Source organism: Sinocyclocheilus grahami, unplaced genomic scaffold (assembly GCF_001515645.1).
Source record: "Sinocyclocheilus grahami isolate Dianchi unplaced genomic scaffold, SAMN03320097.WGS_v1.1 scaffold222.1, whole genome shotgun sequence".
Classification (NCBI taxonomy): domain Eukaryota; kingdom Metazoa; phylum Chordata; class Actinopteri; order Cypriniformes; family Cyprinidae; genus Sinocyclocheilus; species Sinocyclocheilus grahami.
Window position 1 is genome coordinate 325,656 of NW_015505401.1, and position 21,548 is coordinate 347,203.

The 21,548-nt window shown below is 35.7% G+C and overlaps 1 protein-coding gene across 1 annotated transcript in view; it reads left to right on the forward strand.

Annotated features, from left to right (window-relative positions):
* Positions 1 to 21,548, forward strand: part of LOC107596708 (collagen alpha-1(XIV) chain-like) — a 123,104-nt gene that overhangs the window by 63,577 nt on the left and 37,979 nt on the right. Inside the window, exons 20-28 of the mRNA XM_016287506.1 lie at positions 918 to 1,034; positions 3,785 to 3,931; positions 6,440 to 6,514; positions 8,240 to 8,379; positions 10,994 to 11,117; positions 17,745 to 17,888; positions 18,020 to 18,184; positions 19,314 to 19,352; positions 20,765 to 20,903. Coding sequence (XP_016142992.1) covers positions 918 to 1,034; positions 3,785 to 3,931; positions 6,440 to 6,514; positions 8,240 to 8,379; positions 10,994 to 11,117; positions 17,745 to 17,888; positions 18,020 to 18,184; positions 19,314 to 19,352; positions 20,765 to 20,903 — 1,090 coding nt within the window. The remainder of the gene's footprint in view (positions 1 to 917; positions 1,035 to 3,784; positions 3,932 to 6,439; positions 6,515 to 8,239; positions 8,380 to 10,993; positions 11,118 to 17,744; positions 17,889 to 18,019; positions 18,185 to 19,313; positions 19,353 to 20,764; positions 20,904 to 21,548) is intronic.

Consider the following 21,548-nt stretch of genomic DNA (forward strand, 5'->3'; position numbering starts at 1 on the left):
TATATATATATATATATAAATCATTTGTAACATTGTAAATATCTTTATAGTTACTTTTTGATCAATTCAATGCATTTTTCTTTAAAAAATTAAATAAATAAATTGTAAGCTTTAAATGTATTTACCGACACTTTTTAATACACCCGTGCTGAATAAAACTATTAATTTCTTTAAAATAATTATAACAATAAATAAATAAACAAACTTTTGAATGCTGGTGTATGTGAGCATTTGAGAATTTTTTTTTTGCGTGACTAATGTGGACAATGTGCTGTGGCTTGGGCTTGTGTGTTTGCTAACCAAATATTTATTTATTTACTTGGATTGTTGAAAAGAGTTGTGCATTGTTATTATTATTATTATTATTATTTATTTTTCTTGAAAACCATGATACTTTTTTCAGGATTCTCTAATGATATAAGTATTTTTTTTAAATAGTAATCTTTTATAACATTGTAAATTACTTTATAGTTACTTTTGAGCAATTTAACACACATTTTCTTAAAAAAAATCTTACTGACACCACACATTTGAATGGTAGTATGTATTCACACGTGTTACACTGAAAAAAATGTTTCCAACAAAAATGTACTTAAAACAAGATCAATTTAACTAAGAAGCAAAACTGCGTAAGACATTAAAAATTACATTTGAAATTAAATGCTTTCCTCCTGGTTATAGCTTAAATGGATAGATAGACCTTCATGTCGTTCCAAACCTGTATGACTTTCTTTTTCCAAAAAAGAAGATATTTTGAGGAATTGTTTATGGAATTGTTTTTGTCCAAACAATGATGGTCAATAAGGTACAAAACAACAATGGACCCTATTAACTTTCAGTGTATTGATTAAAAAAACACAAAATATCTTAGTTTTGCTTTTCCACTAAATTCATCTTGTTTCTTTTTTCTCTTGCAGTGTTCCTGGGGGTGAAGAATCTCAGCACGTACCAGGTGCTCAGTAGCAGCTTGTGTGCCCAGTGGCAACCTCACCGCCATGCCACCGTCTACAGAGTCGTCATCGAGTCACTGCTCAGTGAGTAATACACACATCCACACACACACACACACACACACACACACACACACACACTCAGAACTCAAACACAGAACAAAACCATAAGGTGGCTTCCTGTTTTGCAATATTGACATAAATTTCAGTTTCAGAGGTAATGGGATATTATGGCTCATTTCAGCACAGACCTCTCAGCCTCTGGGCTGTTCAACAAAACTATTTTATTGTATGCATATTGCTCTGCTGGCATGTGACATGGTTTCGATTCAAATTTAAAACAGCAGAGTCAAAAGCCCTTTTCCCGTTATTGCTTTTCTTATTCCTGCCTGATACCTCGCCGGCCCAGCTTATCTCACAATCCTGGAAATCTTCTGTTCCACTTCCAGCGTGTGACTGCTCAGATGGCTACCAGCTCAGTAATGCTATTAAAACCAGATCCTGCCTGAAGCCCCAGTGTGTGTGTGTGTGCGCGCATGTGTATGAAGTATTTGAATGACAGTCATTGCAGTACTCAAAGAAACAGAACTGTAGAAGAGATGTAAGAAACTTCAGTTACTTTTCAGTTTATTTTGACAGTGAAACCCTGAAAATTAAATTCTCAAATATGATCTGGGCTGATAATAGCTTTTAGATCATAATCTAAAAATAATAAGAACAAAAAAGTGATTTTTTTAACATTTTTATTAATAATTACCAATAACTACCTTTTTTAATACTTTTATCCAGCAAGGATGCATTAAATTGACCAGAATGACAGTAAATACATAAAAAAAATGTTACAGAAGATTTCTATTTCAAATAAATACAGTCCTTTGAACTTTCTATTCATCAAAGAATACTGCCAACAACAACAAAAAAAAATCACAGTGTATCGTGGTTATTATAAGAATATTAAGCTGCAAATGCTTTCAACATTAATAATAAGAAGAAATGTTTCTTGAGCAGCAAATTAGCATTTGATATCTGAAGAATCATGTGACACCGAAGACTGGAGTAATGGCAACACAGAAAAAAAAAAAAATATATATATATAAAAAAGAATAATTGTAACAATATTTAACAATTTTATCAGTTTAACAGTTTTTACTGTATTTTTGATGACATGAATACAGCTTTAGTGAGTATAAGAGTCTTCTTTATAGGACATAAAAAATACAGACCAGTAACTTTTTGAAATGGTAGTGCAAATACTGAATTAATTGTAAATAAATAAATATATTTAAATATATAATATAATATAATAGTTTAAAGCTATTTCTATCCGTTGTTCCAAATTAGAAAGATTTTTGTTAAAGCGGTGGAGAAAAAAGTTGTAATTGCAGAATAACAGAGACAGCTTATTACCCTGTAGTCATGGTAAACTATGCCTACACATATATATCAAAACTACTGCGGAAGTGTGTGAGAAGACTAAATGTGAATATATACGTATTTTGCAGTACTAAGATCCCTGCTGCTTTTCTTCTGGCCCTCTTCTAGTCAAATAATGTCCAAACTTTGGTAACCAGTAGGAACAGCAGATTCATTTCTTGCCATCTTACTCGTAGGGAGAATTTGGCTGTGGAATTTCAGCCAGACATATGAATCTTCAGCACCGAGCGCTCGTGGTGAAGTGAAGCGTTCCTGCGTGCAAATGCGAGGAAAGGGAGGAACTGTCCTGCTTGTGCCAGAGATGTGACTGGACTGAGAAGTGCAGTCTGTTGAAACAAACGCTTAAAGGAGGATAGAGGTTTACTGAGCCGAGCTGGAGCGCTTGCCAGCTACTTTTCCATAGAGCGGGAACGTAATAGGCAAATGTCACATCCCATTGTTTGATCAGCTCCGCAATCAAAGCATGTCTGAGCAAGGGAATATCGTTGATCTTATTATCACATCCCAATTTTTGCAGTCCACATTATCATTGGAAAATGCAAAGAAAATACCTCAATTTTTATATAATGCACTCTAGAGACGTTTTCTTTCAAGATCGTGGTTGAAAAGAAGGTGCTTTGGGAAATATCTCATTAAAGAAAACCTTTTCCCTTTTTTTTCTTATTTAATAATGATATAATATTGCTTCTGAACAACCCAGCCATTTCTATTCCCCATGGACGCAGCTGTTTAATGGCAGACAAATTAAGATTTATGAACCAAGTCAAGCTGGATATTAATGTCTGCCATCACAAACAAAACAAAGACATCGATGGATAGATATGTAGAAAAACAAAACCAGTAAGAAAAAAAGAGTCGGCGTCAGCGAGAACACCTTCACATTTAGAAAGAAAAGAACATTTTTTTTCTCATTCGACTCAAGCTTAGGCTTCTTATCATGGTTCACCCATTTCCCTGCAGTCTTTGGCCTAGCTCCAATTAAAGACCTCTCCATTGAACTCTATGGATTGAATGCAAGGCTACCCTTCCTGAGCCCAAGCATTGGTCATTTTCTCAGCTTTGGAAAATAATTACAGCTATGAAGCTGATAAATAGCAGTTGTGCTACCTTGTACCCTGGGATTTGAGTATCACATTTCCTAAAAGATGATTTACTCATAGTTCCTTTCATTTAAGCAATCAGTTTGTGAGCAACAACACATGCCTGGTAAAAATAACAACACTGCTGTGGTGCCACTTCTGTCATTTCCAACTTCAGGCTTTGTTTATAGCCTAAGGACTTGAATGGCACTGTCTGATTAATTAGCACAATTGTTTGCTTGAGAAAGCTGTTGTGATTGCTTTTTATTTTTCTTTGATTGTTGCTTGAATGCCAATCCTGCTGTTTTAACTTTCTCACAGACGGTCAGAAACAGGAAGTGAGGGTTGGTGGCGGTGCATCCAGAGAGTGCTTCTTCAATCTTTCCCCCAACACCCAGTACAAGATCAGCGTCTACACTCTCTTACTGGACACAGAGGGTCCTGTTGTCACCACCATGGCGACAACCGGTAAATACACTCTGATAACTGTATATTTTACGCCATTATAAGACTATAGACTTCAATCAGGGTACACACCATAATTAATTGTGAATGAAGATGAGATTGTGAAGGACACAGTCTGTTCAGTTGGTTGTACTGTTGTCCATCCCTCATAACCTCGTTTTTAGTTGTGGTGGATTAAATATGGCATCTGTCCTTAAAGGGGGCATAACACACACAGTTTCACCCAATCTCATGTTAATCTTGAGTACCTATAGAGTAGTACTGCATCCTTCATATCTCCAAAAAGTCTTTAGTTTTATCATATTTATAAAAGAAAGATACAGCTTTACGATTCTCTCCGGAAAAAGCCGAGCTCCTGGAGGCGCGCCGTGGGCAGAGCTAAAGAGTGACGAGCACTTGGGCGCCGAATGCCAACAAAACAGACATTTGATGCTGTTTCACTTACCGTCTGCAGTTCTGAATCATGACTGGGATCTTTTATAGCTGGGACCGCCCCATCTTTCAGTATCAAGCGATGTGCAAATCCAGCGTCGAACTGGGCCTTGTTTATAAAATGTTCGTCAACACAAACACTTGTGAAACTCCTTTGCTACCCCGGAAAAACTAACTGTATCCACTGTTTACATAACGCTGGGTTTTTTAGGAAGCTGAACAAAGTTATCTTTCCCTTACAACCAAAAACACACTTCTTTGGATTGGAGACATTCTTCCCGAGCAAGTCCCGTGCAGCGCTGCCGCCGGATGAAGTGCGTTGATGGGCGCGCTCTCGCTCTTGCTCTGGTCGATGCGTGCGCGGGCGCATTCTTCCGGGAGAAATGCCCATATAAGGAGTTCCACCCTCGTTTACGTCATTAAGAGCCACTATAGAAAAAAACTCTCTGAAACTTGTACGAACCTGGAAGTAAGATTTTTGGCACAGAAATACTCTGTCATACGTCAAAATTGTTTTTTGAAATTTTGTCCATCCAACTCTTTAACAGTGTAAACAACTCTGAATGCATGAAACAGCATTGTACCCCCCTTTAATAAGAATTACTGGGGTGTTAAATTAGGTCAGACACTAAACCTCCCTGGGGTCTTTTAGGCACCAATAAAACACCTGAAGGTGACTTAGTTTGTTGCCTTTGAGTTACAAAACAATCTTTGGATAGCAGATACGATTATTATTTTATTTGCCATCAGTGTTATCTAGAATGTGTGGAAGCCCTTTGATGCAATGGAATAAAAAAAGTTAAGCTTTATGTCACAGAATTCACAGTATTTTTTTTCTTCTCAGAACTGTTTCATGTCTCGCGATTGTTACATCACATATCACATTTTTTTTCTCATAATTATGAGTTTACATCTTGCAGTTAGGATCTTTAAAAGGCATAAACAGATGTTACAATCCAGCATTTACGTTTTTATGTTTTCTTTTTCTGTAGCAGAAATTGGCTTCCGTGAGACTGACTGAAGTTCATAAACAGCATTCATAAACAGAAAAATACGATTTTAACAGCTGAAAATCTAATTGTCATTTGCAACAAAAAACAAAGATGTCAATATGTGACCTCGTCAAATTAGATCAACATTCTTTTATCATGATTCTCTACTGTGAAAAAAAAATTAGCTATCCCCATTTACTAAGTCTTGTCTTAAGTGCTAATCTAATCGTAAATTTTAATTTGCCTAATTCTTTCAAAATGACTCTTATTTATTAAGTATAAAATATTATATCAAACTAATATTTGATATATATATATATATATATATATATATATATACAGTATGTGTGTGTGTGTGTGAATCTAATTTATTAAATATAAATATTACATTTTATAATAAAAATATATAAACATGCTTACATTTTTATATTGTGAATTCAGGTTAATTGGGACATTTCTGCCCAGTCACCTAAATGGCATACATTTTCCCAATTTACCTGAATTCAACCAATATATGCATATACTATATCAAAGAACCCTGGGGGAAAAAATCATGGTGTATCATGGTTTAAGAAGCAGCACAACTGTTTGCAACACTGATAATAACAGCAACTCAACATATTAGAATGATTTCTGAAGGATCATGTGACACTGAAGACTGGAGTCAGTAATGACCGTCACAAGAATAAATTACGTTTTAGAATATATTAAAATAAAAGTCATTTTAAATTGTAATAACATTTTAAAATATTTATTTTCTTTTTCATTTTTACTTTTTTGCAGTTTATGGGGATTATACACTGTAATAGTTTCAGTATATATAACTCACATGTTAGCGTGTCAATTAGGCAGTAGTAACTCTTCAATGATACAGGTCATTTCCAGCCAATGAAGTGCAGACAACGTCTTCCCTTGATACACTCAATCATTGCCTGAGAAACAGATTGAACCACCATCAGTAGAGCAGTGTGTCCTTTTTCTTTTACAATTGGGTTTCCGTTGAGATCCCAAATCTGATTGTGTGTGTAATAAAGTGAAGACAGCCAGGCCCTGCTCTGGTTTATGTATTGTTTTGTTGTTTCTGCAGCTCCAGCACCCACCCAGCCACCGACCGCACCACCCACCACCATCCCTCCTCCCACCATCCCCCCAGCCAAAGAAGGTAGGACACCAGTGTGGGAAAAACTGGCCTGTCTGCCATTGTTTTTCCCTGTTTGTTGGCCATGTCCCTATGTGTTGTGTGACCTTTCTCTAACGCACATCTCTGCTGACAGCTAACCTTTTCTTATTCTCGGAGCCACTCCACACTCAATAAATATGTCTGAGTCTTCACAACACATCTGATAAAAGCACACAGAACTTATTTAACCTCCTTATATAGATCTTTTTTAGATCCCTCATTTCAAACTTTATAGTGAACATATTGGTTTCATTATCTGGCCAAAAGCTTATGGTGTTTAATGCATCATAAAGTCACACCTGAATAATTTCTTGCCCTGAAACTAAATGCTTCTTTAGATTTATTTGTTAGTTTTATATGGCTTTATCTCTGGGGTTTGGCCCTGCATGTCACACATTACTCTTATTAAGGATAGGTCACATAGTAAAAAGTGAAACATTTCCTACCTTAAAAGTTTAATTTAGTCCATGTGTTTAGTTCTTGGATGAAAGTGTGATATGCCTCACAAACTTGCTGTTTTAATAGGTAATATGTCAGCGTAGAAAAAAAAGGGGGATTTTAATCAATACCGGTGAGTCTAATGAGTCTGTTTACGTAAAAGATTCAGTCAGATTTAAAAGCAAAGCTGAATTTTCAGCAGCCATTTTGGAAACCGTGATACATTTTTGATCCTTTGAGTAATAGAAAATTTTCATTCATTTCAAATATTTGAAATCTTTTGTAACATTGAAAATGTCACTTTTGATCAATTTAATGCACCCTGCTGAAAAAAAACAACAATGATTTTGTCTCTAAAATAATAATAGTTGACATTTTATGGCTATTAGGGAGCATTATTTATTTATTTATTATGAATTAATAACCCAATTTGTTACAATTCACAGAGTTGTTCATGACCGAAACAATCCATTTATCTCCTTGTTCTGAATGAGATTGACAAACTGAACAAGATGTCCCAATTTGTACACTAATGAAACTTGCCAGTTCATTCAAGTTGTTTGCGAGCACAATGCTTGATTCTTTTAGTTTATTCACAAACAATGTGTCTTGTTCAGTGCCATTCTTGTTCAGACTCAAAACAGCGACTCATCCAACCAATGAAATGCTCCAAACACTTAACAGTACAGACTTTTGAGGTTATGCCTTTATTTTAAGGCATACAATGTTACAGTGCAATTACACAAAGAAGTACTGGTAATACTAATTAACTACATGTCCTATGTACTTACTATAGGGTTAAGTTTAAAGTCTGATTAGGGTTTGTTGCTTAACTATGCATAATTTGTAGTTATTTATGTAGTAAGTATGTGGCATTTAGCACTTAATTTAGCACTTATTTAAATAGACTAATTTATTAAGATTGATTCAGTCACTAAATCATTTTGACTTGAATAAAACCAGTTAGATGTTAGTACATAAAGCACATTTTCAGGTAACTGACAGTGTATGTGTTTAGCCCTAAATCCTGCAAAGCACCAGTCTGGCAGAGTATAGCAGAGGTATCTGGGAATTAATTAAGCCTCCTTGTTTTATCCAGCTAGCTGTGATGGAGATCCTGTCAGTGAGAAAGGAAGCGTTTGGAATCATTTGACATCTGTTGTACTGCAGCGCTTACACAGTAATGAGAATTTCTTATTTTAGCTAGTGATTTTTCACCTGCTTCCTCTCTCTCTCTCTCTTGCTCTGTCTTCGAACTTTCTTTCTCAGTTTGCAAAGCAGCCAAGGCAGACCTTGCCTTCCTTGTAGATGGCTCCTGGAGTATCGGAGATGACAACTTTCAGAAGATTATCCGTTTCCTGTACAGCACAAATGGTGCACTTGATGTGATTGGCCCCGAGGGAACACAGGTATGCTGCATGTGAAATATTTGTCAAATTCAGTCTTCTTCATATTGTTTTTATTTGTTTACATTGTATAACTTTTCTAACATTTTAATGAAAAAAAGACTATCATGCTGAGCTAAAAGCAAAATTGTAAGTGTGTAATTTTGTCAACACAGAGCAAACTGACTGTTTTTTGAGGGCACGAGTACTTATTACAGGAAATTATATACTTAAAGGGGTCATATGATGTTTGCTAAAAAGAACATTATTTTGTGTATTTGGTGTAATGAAATGTGTTTATGCAGTTTAAGGTTAAAAAAACACATTATTTTCCACATACTGTACATTATTGTTTCTCCTCTATGTCCCGCCTTTCTGAAATGCGTCGATTTTTACAAAGCTCATCGTTCTGAAAAGCGAGGTGTGCTCTGATTGGCCAGCTATCCAGTGCGTTGTGATTGGCCGAATACCTCAAGCGTGTGACGGAAATGTTACGCCCCTTACCATACTGAGACAAAAACATTAAAACCCATTATAAACGAGGCATTTGTTGCATCCAGTGGGGACAAAATTACGGATTATAATGACTTATACTGTCTTTTTACACGTTGTGTTGCATCGCGCCGCGTAAACATAAAACCATGTCTGCATTTGTGATCGGAGAAATAACAGAAATCTGAATATTTGGGTTGAACTGTTCTGGAACAGTGTTGTAAATACAACTTAACCACTGATTTCTAGTCGTGTCCTCTTTTGGAAGGCCAAACAAAGTAGTTTCGCTTTCACATCGAAACACACGGCGGGCTAGAGTGAGCGGAGGCCGGCTTGAGTGAGCTGAGGCGGGCGGGCTTGCGCCAACCACATGTGACAACCCCGAGCTGAACTCTGCTTCATCCACAGTGAAAGCCGATCTGGCGATCCACAGCGCAAAGTTGATGTATTTCCTCAGCAACCAGCACGGATCAGCTCTAGGCATGACGAAGCAGATATCGTCCTCTTTTGGAAGGCCAAACAGACGTTGCTTTCACAACGAAACACAGCGCCTTCACAACATGGCGGCAGCGGCAACAACAAGAGAATACAAGTTACACCTTCTTTCTTCGCATGAACATTTGGGCGGCGTTATGCAAATCTTCCCACATTGTGACATAGACATGTGGGGGCGTGTTAGAACGAGCCGTTGTAGGTAGGCGTGGCTGACTCTTAACTTTTATAAAGAATATCTCTTTTGATTTGAGACTTTAGTCTTTGCAACTTTGAAATCGCATCATATGACCCCTTTATTGTTTAAGAATTTACTTAAAATAATAGTTTACCCCAAAATGAAAATTTGCTGACAATTTACTTACCCTCAGGCCATCCAAAATGTAAAAGAATTTCTTTCTTCATTGGAAATCAACAGATTTGGAGAAATGTAGCTTTACATCACTTGCTTACTAATGGATGCTCTGCAGTGAATGGGGTGCCGTCAAAATGAGAGTTCAAACAGCTGATAAAAACATCACAATAATTCACAAGTAATCCACACGACTTGACTCACTTTTTTTTTTTAATACTGAAAGTGTACTTGTAGTGTACCTACACTACACTACACAACACTTTCAGTATTAAAAAAAATAAAAATAAAAAATAAAAATAAGCATACTTATTTTTCACAAGGAACAGATCTGCGTTAGAATTTTATATAAAAAATAAACCATTAATAGCCTAATATAAATTTGCAGAGTTATGTCATGTGCCATGTGGGCACTACAGATTGAGAAGCTCTGTTTTTGAACTTATAATGTCTGGTTTGCGTTGAGGCATCATGGGAATAGCTATTCTGGGCTAGAGACCACGCTACCAAGCATTTAACCCAGTAGCCTGAGAGAACATTAGATAAAAATAGCCTTTGTCTAGACTTGTCAGTCCAGGATTCAGAAGATCTTCATCACAACCCATCAGCAGCTTTACGGATCACAGCAGTGGACCCATTACAAGGGATGTGAAAACTGGAGAATAAGCACGTTTCAAGGGCAGGAGCTAAAGTAAACAGAGGAAGATGGCACGGATAAAACATCTTCTTTTACACACAGATGTTTGCGTTCTGTCGTCTGCTGTAGGCCATGTAGATATGTTTGACTTGGCTCAAACTGGTTCAACATCAGCAAACTCAATTTCAAACAATTTCAAATAAATGCTGTTCTTTTAAAAACTGAAATTCATGAAAGAATCCTGAAAAAAAAGTATCACGGTTTCCACAAAAATATTAAGTAGCCCAACTAATACACTGACATTGATAAAAATAAGATATGTTTCTTGAGCATCAAATGAGCATATTAGAATTCATTTTGAAGGATCATGTGACACTGAAGACTGGAGTAATGATGCTGGAAATTCAGCTTTGACATCGCAGGAATGACATTTTAAAATATATTAAATAGAGAATTTATGTTATAATATAATACAATATAAATATATAATATAAATATAATGATTTAAACAGTATTAAAGTAGGTTAAAAATATAGTATGCCTCTATAAATGTACAGAAATGCCATTTAAAGTCAATTCTAGGGGGAAATACTTTCTGACATTGATGTACTGTTACTTTTAAACATGTGATAAATGGCTACTAACTTACTTTCTACGACTGACAGGTGGCCATTGTTCAGTTCAGTGATGACGCCAGAACAGAGTTCAAACTCAGCTCCTACAGCGATAAGGAGGCTCTGCTGGACGCCGTGCAGCGCATCACCTACAAGGGAGGAAACACCAAGACAGGCATGTATCTCAATCCTCAGACTGAATTAAACGCCACTGACAGCTGCTCTTGTGATGGACAAACTGAGTTTAATCACAATCTTCTCAAAGATCTCTGTGCACACAAACATTCTACTATCTATCTATCTATCTATCTATCTATCTATCTATCTATCTATCTATCTATCTATCTATCTATCTGTCTATCTGTCTATCTGTCTGTCTGTCTGTCTGTCTGTCTGTTCATCTTCTGATTCTATTATACTCATTCTGCCAATTATTATCATTTGCTCATTCTATAATTTATATTATTATTCGCTCATTCTATTGGTCATTCTATCACTCATTCTATCATTGACTCATTCTGTCATTCAATCTACTGTTTGCACATTCTATCATTTTATCCATCCATCCATCCATCTATCTATCTCTCATTTGCTCACTCTCTTGTTTGTTTTATACTAGTCTCATCTGGCCTGCACTGCATTACAATCTTTAATCTTGTCAATATTTAAAACTCCTTCAAACTTTCTGGCCAAACTTTCTCAAGCCAACATCAAAGTTTGTCTTGACCATTTTATAATTTACTACAGTTCAAGATATATTCTCCAAAAACAAGTTTAAATATTAAGTTTCCTTATCAAATTAATGTATCTTATTTTAAGTATGTTTAGATATTTTTACTGGAAAACCGGACATAAACACTAATAAACAATTGTTGTTGTTTTTTGTCTGAAGGTAAATTGGCCTTTAAACAGTCAAAGCCAAGGAGACAAATATTAAAGTTCTTCTCTAATAGCCGTAATGGTTTTCCTGGTGAACAGCAAGCTAGTCCACAAGATAGATCTGGACCACATTATATCTAGACCACATTACATAAACCAAGTTCTGCTGTACCATTTTGGAAATTCATGCTGGTCTTGTAATGGGTGACCAGATTTATTAATAATACTTTTGATAGAAATTCTTTAAGAAAACCTAGACCAAGAACTTCATAGTACGAGTTTGAAAAGCGGCACAGCTCCATCTCAGTGAGCAGCAGAGCAGCATGGTGTGTCCCTGCGCTTGTGTTCATGCTGTCTTGCTGTGAGTCTTTGTTCTAAAATGAAACACCTTTCATTCCACATGGCGGAGGAACGGCAGCCCCCACCCTGCTGTGTCCTCACACACAAAAACGTCCTCGTATAAGGTATATTCTCCATGGCAATGAGCCCCCCATCAGGGGGTGGGCGGCAGTTGCTGTGCCTCATTGGTGAGAGCAGATACATGTCTGTGGACATGTGTGATCCAGGCATTATGAGCCCGGTGCATTTATCCATCCCGGCTTTACTGGGCTGCTCATTTGAAACATGAACATGACTTATTTTCTGAGGGTATTAGGGCTAATCCCTTGCCTGCATTTTCATACATTCATATGCAGAGGATGAGGTGAGGATCAAAGTGATTGGCCTCATTCAATGTGTTTAAACTCAGAAAAAAGAGAAGTAATTTCTGAGTATTAAGACGGTCTGTATGTTTCTCTGAAATTACTTTGGAAAATATTTAAATGGGATGATGTTGTTTTGATGTTCAAAGTTTTCAGATTTTTTTTTTCTTCAGTTTTACCTGATGGTATAGTAGATTTTTGTGGCCTATGGCATGATACTAACCCACATATTTTCACATTAGTATATTAAAGGAATAATTAATAATGAACATTTTGTAATTATTTACTCTCATTCCAAACTCATATGTGTATCTGTGGAACACAAAATGTAATTTTTGAATGATCTTTTTACATTTGTTTTTTATATGTTAATGTTATTTATTAAAAGTAATATAATATTATAATTGTGTAACAAATCAGCTCATGGGAAATATGAATAATTAATCATAACTAGTTATAATTAATTATGAATATTTTAGATCCGCTGTAGATATTTAGCTGACCTCTCAGAGTCAACTGTCTTGTCAATTCTAAGAACGTTAATTTCCTGGTTAAGGGAAATAACTTCCTTACTGTACAATTCTACAAAAGCTTGTAGCATAAATCTGCATGATTAAGTGACTCCAGTTATGAGCAAACAATGAACCACGTCAAGTGTGATACAAGTAGGGTTTTATTAACTACAAAAAACATTTAAACTAGTCTAACATTCTACATAAACACATAAACTGGTCTAACACACACATACACACACACACAGTTTGTATAGGAAAGGGTTAAAGCTTAACCCTTTAAAGAGAAGAGAAATAAGAATATGAAGTTATTGAACCATTTGCATATTCAGCAGATTTACACCTGAGGGAAACATCAGATTCTTAGTTCAAACACACCTTTGTAAAAAGGTGCAGATGATACCTAATGTATCAATTAATAAGACTAAATTTGAATACTTGCAAGGCTGGTCTGTCTGAAAGAAAGGCTTAATGCAATCTGAAAGTCCCAGTGATCTTTGCTGAAGTTGGTTGATGAAAAAGAAACAATTTGAGTCAGAGAATCTTGTTGAATGGAGAAGACAAGGCTCTGAGGGGTGTTACAGAGTATTTGTTAAATCTAGCTAACAAAATATATATTGTGTGTTTGATTGGTCCAGACACTACAATTGTTTATACTTATTTATTTAAATATTAATTATCTTTGTATCTAAAAGAGCTATAAGAGCTATATATGAACAATATCACACGAGTAGCAGTGCAATATGGCTGTATATCAGCACGGCTGTGATTTGCTGATATATCACACAGCTACGAGTGTGACATTGCGTTTATACAACAGTTTGATGGAATGAGTGTGTAAATACATAAGAAAAACAATGGAGTGTCTCTAAAATCCCTCTTTTGTGCGAAACTACTTTCATCTGCCACAGATTAAAATCTCAGTTTGACAGTTTAACAGCTGAGCCCAAATCTCTGTTACTAATTCGAAAACGTCACTTCAGAACTAGTAACGAAGGAAAGTTAAGTTGCTTCATTAAATACTTATTTTATTACTGTATTAACAGCTCACTGTATTATGTAGCACAGGGGTGTCCAACCCTGCTCCTGGAGAGCTACCGTCCTGCAGACTTTAGTTCCAACCCTGCTCCAGCACACCTGTCTGTAATTATCAAGCAACCCTGAACACCTTGATTAGCTGGTTCAGGTGTGTTTGATTGGGGTTAGAGCTGAAATCTGCTGGATGGTAGCTCTCCAGGAGCAGGGTTGGACACCCCTGATGTAGAGTATTATGAGAGGGAGATGGACTGAGCGAGTGTGATTACCTGCATCTGATACAGCATTCATTCTTCAGCTCAATCTCATATTCACAATAAAACATTAGTTTCAATATCCGCTGAGGAAAGCAATACCTTTGTCATACTTCCATCTGTTTAGGGTGATTTCCGATGACAGTGTTGCTCAGTGCATTTGTTTGCTGTCTTACAAGGCGTTGTTGAAAGTAAAAATAACTTCCTTGTTTACAACCCTGTTTCAGTGTCCTTCAATATAAAAGTCTTTACTCCTGACTCACAGTCGCCATCTAATGGCAGAATAATGTTACTAAAATCACCATCACAAACACACACGGTTTCTCAATACTAAATGCTATTAAATACTACTAGTATTATTTATATAAAATATTATTTATTGAATAATAATATTTAATAACAACAGCCATCATAAAAGTCATAAAAGTTGCTACGCAATTCAGTCAAAAGTACAAAGGCAGCGCTCTGATATCCATCATTAGAGTTATATAAAATAGTAAATAGTCTAAAACTTTAGACTTTGCTCTCAGCCAAAACTATTTGCTCTGGAACAAATAATATGGTATAATAAAAGGTGTAGACCCTGGTTTAAACTCACCACGTCAGCACGAGCTCGAAGGTGTGCGCTGCGTGCGGTAAAAATGCGGCGAATACTGAGGAAATGATGGGAGACGGAGGATTTGGTTTTCAAGCTCAGGTAAAGTAAAAGACTGCTTCTTAAACCAGAGGTGGTGAACATGTTGGTATTCTTGTGGGAAAAAACATGCAAGTCCTGTCACCGACAGCCAGTTTAGTTTTACTTTTGTTTTTGTTTTGAAAAGCTTGCTATCTTTGCTGATTACCTGACGTTACGCTATGGAGGCTTTCTTTAATTTTTTTTTTGTGTGTTTGCTAAAATTTTATAATTTATTAATCATTATATAATACAGCATGTGGTGTATACCATGCCTCATCTGACTAGTTTTTGTTAATAAACGTTATGTAAGCTAGTTTGTAAGCTTGTAGCCTACTGTTTTATTGTTATTGTGCTTTTTAATTAAGAATAACAATGAATCCATCTTTTGTGTTTTAGTCTTAAAAAGTGAAAGGTGTATAGATATAACTAATATAAGTAAATATGTATATATTATTATTATTATTATTATTATATAAGCAAAACAGACAATTATCTTTTCTTGCAAAATGTAACACTAAGATCGCAAATTCGATTAGCTTATAACACAGCACAAGAGGAATTTCTATTCACAAAATTCAAATCACAAATAATAATGTTGAAAAAGAACGGGTTGAATGTTGAACACTTGGGTTACCATACACCATGATAAAAGTTCATCAGCATGCATTGATTAAAAGGTGAAATGTTTGGAGTTCTGTTATCACTAGATTATCACACTGCTGGAGAACACACACACACAGCATTTATGTCAAATTTTATACATTTTTGTTCCTCAGAACAAAGAAAGTCATATGTGTTTATACAACATGAGTGAGTGTGAGGGTTCTAGTTGATTTGTACTCGCTAGTCTCCACTCAAACAAGTCGGTTCAGAATGAAAAGTATTAGCCGAAGCTCACAAACACAAATGAACAGTCAATGCACACTTTGACTGATGCTGCAGTCAAGATGTCTTGTTCATCTGTCAGTCAAACAGCAGTGCTTTTGCCCACGTCAACTCGAGGCCACAGTTAGACACAACTCCAATCTGCAGTCGAAATTCTTTTGTTCTCACCTGTTATTTTAAAACAAAATAACTCCCACTTCACACGGTGCTGCCGTCTGCTTCCTTAGTCTGTCATTTGTCTCCTTCTGACAGGAGCTGAAGAAAAGCCAGACAGAAAAACAGGCAGCTTCAGAAGTCAGTCAGGCATAGCCACAAGGTCCCCTTGTTCAGTTCGGTGCAATGTATCGCCAAAGTGCAGCATCTCAGACGCCCGTCTATATTTTATTCAGACTGCAGCTTTTGTGAGGGGATTGTGTCTAATACTCGCTGATCCAGGGGAACCTGAGACGTTTCTGAGAGATTAGAGATGCAAATCAGAAATGAGCAGCCCGGCTGATGTCTTGCAGCCGCAGTGCCATGTTGGTGATAATGGTAAAATATTGAAATGGGGGCAATGCAGCTTGTTAGATCCCATAGATCAGGTCGGCTGGGACTCGTCACGGAAAAGTGCTTTGAAAATTCATTTCATCAGGGGTCTGACTTTGTTTTGCTCTGTGCTAAATACTTGGCGCTTTGTGAGCTTAAAAATAGTAGGTGAGACCAGCTCACACAATTTTCGTAACCCAACTAGATGCAAATGAAAGTGTAAGTGCATTTGTAAAGCGTACACAAAATAAAATACATTTGTTAATTAATGACAAAAGTTGTTCAACTTTTCCAACAAATTCCTAAAAGGAAAATAATAATAATAATAATATTTAAAAAATAAATACATTTGTATTTAGAAAAACTGTATTTAGATAATTATATTAAAAAATATATAATATATAATTAATAAAAATTATACATTATTTACTAGATTATTTACTTAGCAAAAAAAAGTATCACAAAATATTATTTATTTATAATTTTACATATATTATTCATAATTATTATTACCTTTTTTAAATAATTGTTTATATAATGGGTTTAAGCCTTTTTAATGAATTAAATAACGACTAGGGAAACGTTCCCTCTCACACTCTTTTCATACATTTTGTTTGTCAGGTTGTATAATTTATTGCAGGCTCCAAAATGTACTTAACTATTTGAATATTTGTTTTGATACAGAAAAAAATGTATAATAATTGAAGGAAAAAATTGAAGGAAAAGTTACTTTCAAATCAGCGTATTAAAATCTGTGTGGCTCAAAAGGGCAAACATTCAGATGTTATTTCTCCTAATACAAATCTTTACCAGAAATTTACTCTTTGTCTGCCAACTCTTCTAGCCAACCAACACATTTCCCCTAATCAAAAGCAAACACTTTACTGAGAAGACGTACCACAAAGCCAGACTAACTGTTGGATAACTTTAACAACCTCATAGTGTCCTGGCAGAATCATACGAATAGTCATGGCATTTTCTGTTTTGCTTAATTTTTTTTTAGACTGTAAAAACACAATGAATCAGAAACCACTCGTCATAGCAGCTTCATTTTCACACCATTTCCAGGAAATGGTTTATGAATTCACACCTTTCAGTAATTATTTATTGTCAAAGGTTTTGTTCTTTCACCTCATTGATCGTCATTCCAGCTCTCCGCAGGAACTGGCATAATGTTTCAACAAAATATATCTCTCTGGCAGATGCAAATCACTCTGTCAGGATGCAAGTTCCTGTAAAATCCATCACTTTTTGGCATCCCAGAGTCCGTGAAGTGGTGTAAATCCTGCTCCTGGCATGAGACAGTAACATCTATGTTTATGACTCTTGATTCAGGTCGAGCCATTAAGCATGTGAAGGAGGCCATCTTTGCTGAGGACGCGGGCGTAAGGAGGGGCATTCCTAAAGTGCTGGTGGTGCTCACGGATGGGCGATCTCAAGATGATGTCAACAAGATCTCTAAGGAGATGCAGATGGAGGGTGAGCGATTTCATTTTCATGTTGTATGAATCTAAAAATGAGCATAATAAACAGCAGCTGTAGTGGTTTGGTTGTTAAAAATATAACTTTAAATGCTGTAATAAAAGTAATGCTTTCTTGTTTCACCGTAGGCTACATTATCTTTGCCATTGGCTTTGCTGATGCTGACTACGGGGAGCTGGTGAACATTGCCAGCAAACCAAGCGAGAGACATGTGTTCTTTGTGGACGATCTGGATGCCTTCAAGAAAATTGAAGAACAGCTCATAACTTTTGTTTGTGAGGCTGCGACTGCCAGTACGTCCCTTTGAGAATCCACAGAAACTTCCTCTTGCAGTTTGCTGTGACATGTGGTAGAGAACTTGCTAGCTTTAATATGCTTACATGCTACACAATAAGAATATTAAGGACGCCAATTGTCATTGAATTTTTTATTAAGTGACATTCTTGTGCTAGAAGATATAGTCCCTGATTTAACAGAACAGTGTCTGTATTTGAGAATAGCTAGGATGACATATTGACCAATCAGAAACCAGAACCAGAACTGTCTTGTACAAGTAATGTTATACTTTCAAGACATTTTATTGTGTTTGAAACACTCATTTACAATAATCATGTTTACTATCGACATATACTAATGATGACAAGTCAAGTCAGTTTTAGACCAATCAAATTATAAACTGCTGAATCAAAGTATTTGTGGCTTGTTGCTGGCCAGACTACATTAAATCAATGCATTCAACTGTCCCAGTTTTGAGAGCAGCACCCACATCTCAAAATCCACGATCAATACATAGAACCAAGTTCAAGCGCATTTTTTTCTTTGTCAATAATGTTACACTTGAATGTATGTCACAGTATGGAAGAAAAGATCTGTCGCTACTTACATTTGATTGCAACTTTAAGATTAATTATACTGTCAAAACAAATCAGAAGTTGATGGAACAAATGGGTTTTAAAATGATGAAATAAGGTTGCTATCTCAGTATGTTAGTATGTCACAATGCTGTGGATAACATTAATTATTCAATTACTACACAAACCTCTGGAATACTCTGATTGGTCAAACATATTTTTAAAATAATGCCCACTAAACAGTACGATTGACCAGTGTCCTTGGCATGTTTGCTAGTCAACATTTGAAGATAGGTAAGCAACGACTTGCGATATGATGAATAAAGTTTGAAGACTTTTTAGATGGCAGGGTAATTACTTTTGGATTACTTTAAGTTCTTTGCTCTTTTGTTCTCTTAAATCATCCCTTGTGAGTTTACGTCAAGTCTAAAATAAAAGTTTGAAGTTTGAAAATGGTCTCTGAACAGAAAAAAATATTTGAATGCATCATTATGTAACCTATAATTTCCCAAAATCACTTTGTTCTTGGGGAATTGATAGGCTTTACACTCTGTTCTATTTTCTTTTACAGCTTGCCCCTCGATGTTAATGAGCGGGAACACTTTAGCAGGTAAGACAACAATAAATGCTCCTGGGTCAAACTAACCTCTCCATCATTGTGCTGGGTAGGAGGATAGGATCTAAGGCTTTATTTGAAGAATTAGATCTATTCATCCACTGTCAGTATTTAACAACCCCTTTACTTAATTAGGAGCAGTGGGTCATGTTATTCACACCATAATCTAGATCTGGAAGAAAGAAAAAAACACACTTAATTTTCCTTTTCACATGGCCTGTCTCTTAATAGATGGACAAACATACTGTTGCTTGAGCCATTGTTGCTATTTCAATCAAGTTTTTGCCATATTCCATATTTGCCAAGCTTTTTTTTTATTATAAATATTTATAAAAAATTTTATTTTGTATGATATAATAATATATTCATATGTAATATATTTGTAATATTTATAATCTAATGTATAATATAGAAATCTGCCATAGGAAAGTCTTTCAACATTATTAAGACATCGAAATGCAGGCCACTGAATGAATCACTCTTTCTCATTTCAATTTTTTTTTATTTATTAATTTCCTAAAATTTGATGTACACACACTACTCGCTAAAAGTTTGAGGTCAGTAAGATTTTTATTTATCTTTTATTATTATTATTATTAAGATTTTTACTTATTTTAATAATTGTATTTATTTATTCTATTCAGTAAGGATGAATTAAATTGTCCAAAAGTGACAAGAACATAGTTTTTTTTTTTAAATATTGTTAAAATATTTTTTTCTCAAATAAATTTCTATTCACCAAAGAATCCTCAGAAAATATTTCATGGTTTGCACAAAAATATTTAGCTGCTTTTTTCCAGCTATTTTAACTTTTGATAATAATGTTTGTTGAGCACCAAATCAGCATATTAGAATGATTTCTGGAGGATCATGTGACGCTGCTGAAATTTCAGCTTTGCCATTACAGGAATAAATTATGTTTTAAAACATATCAAAATAGAAAACTGTTATCTTAAATTTCAATAATATTTTACAATATTACTGTTGTGTTTACATTGTATTTTTGATCAAACAAATGCAGCCTTGGTGAGCATAACATACTTTTTTCAAAAACACTTTAGTATAGGGACCAATTCTTACTATTATCTACAGTAGTTGCTTATTAACATGCCTATTATTATCATATAGGCTGTTTATTAGTACTTATAAAGTGCAAGCATAAAGTTCTGCAAGACCACATTCTACATCCCTAATACAGTACCTAAACTTAACAACTACCTTACTAATTATTAATGAGCAGCAAACTAGGAGTTTATTGAGGCAAAGTCGTAGTTAGTGATTTGTTAATTGCGAGAACTGGACATTAAAATAAAGTCTGATAAAAAAAATCATACCGACCTCAAAACGTTAACCGTTACTGTTTCGTTAAAATAGCATACTTCACATTTATCCGTTGTCCTTTGCAGGCTTCCGTATGATGGAGATGTTTGGTTTGGTGGAGAAGCACTACAGCAGCGTGCAAGGTGTCTCACTGGAGCCTGGGACTTTCAACAGCTACCCCTGCTATCGGTTGCACAAGGACGCCCTCGTCTCTCAGCCTACCAGGTGTGTGTGTGTGTGTGTGTGTGTGTGAACTGTGTTTCTGTATGTATGAAAGCGTACCAGCATGCTCAACTGAAACTCTCTGAAATGAGAAAAATCTGTGTTAGCTGTAATATGTCACCTGTCAAATCAAAACCATAATACAGATCAAGTTAATGGAATCTAAATGAAGTGGTTTTAGTGAGCAGGAACCGATTAGCCCCACACTTAAATGCAAAATAAAGAGCGATCGGCCTTCTGTGCCTGCAGAGCACTGACCTTCCTCCTGTCTTGCATGCGATAATATTTAGATTAGGCTTCACTTTCCTGCGCTCAGGGGGAATGTTGTTATTACAGTGGAGGGTTTCAGCGCGAGGGTCTCCTCTCCTGTAAATCTCGCAAACCGCAGCCTCGCTTTAACTCGCACTCAGGCAGCTGGGAATTACTACAACACTGTTATTATGATAATCTCATCTGTGATTATGAGAAAGGCCAAAGACTCACAAGGTAATGGCAGTGCTCTGGATACAGTTCACATTTGTTCTTCAGAGGAGAGTGCTCGTGTAGTAGAAGATCTGTTTTACTGGTTGTGCAGTTTCTTTTTGCAGTATTCAACCATTTAATTGAATATTGATCAGTGTTTATTTTAGTTATTTTTTTTGTTTTATT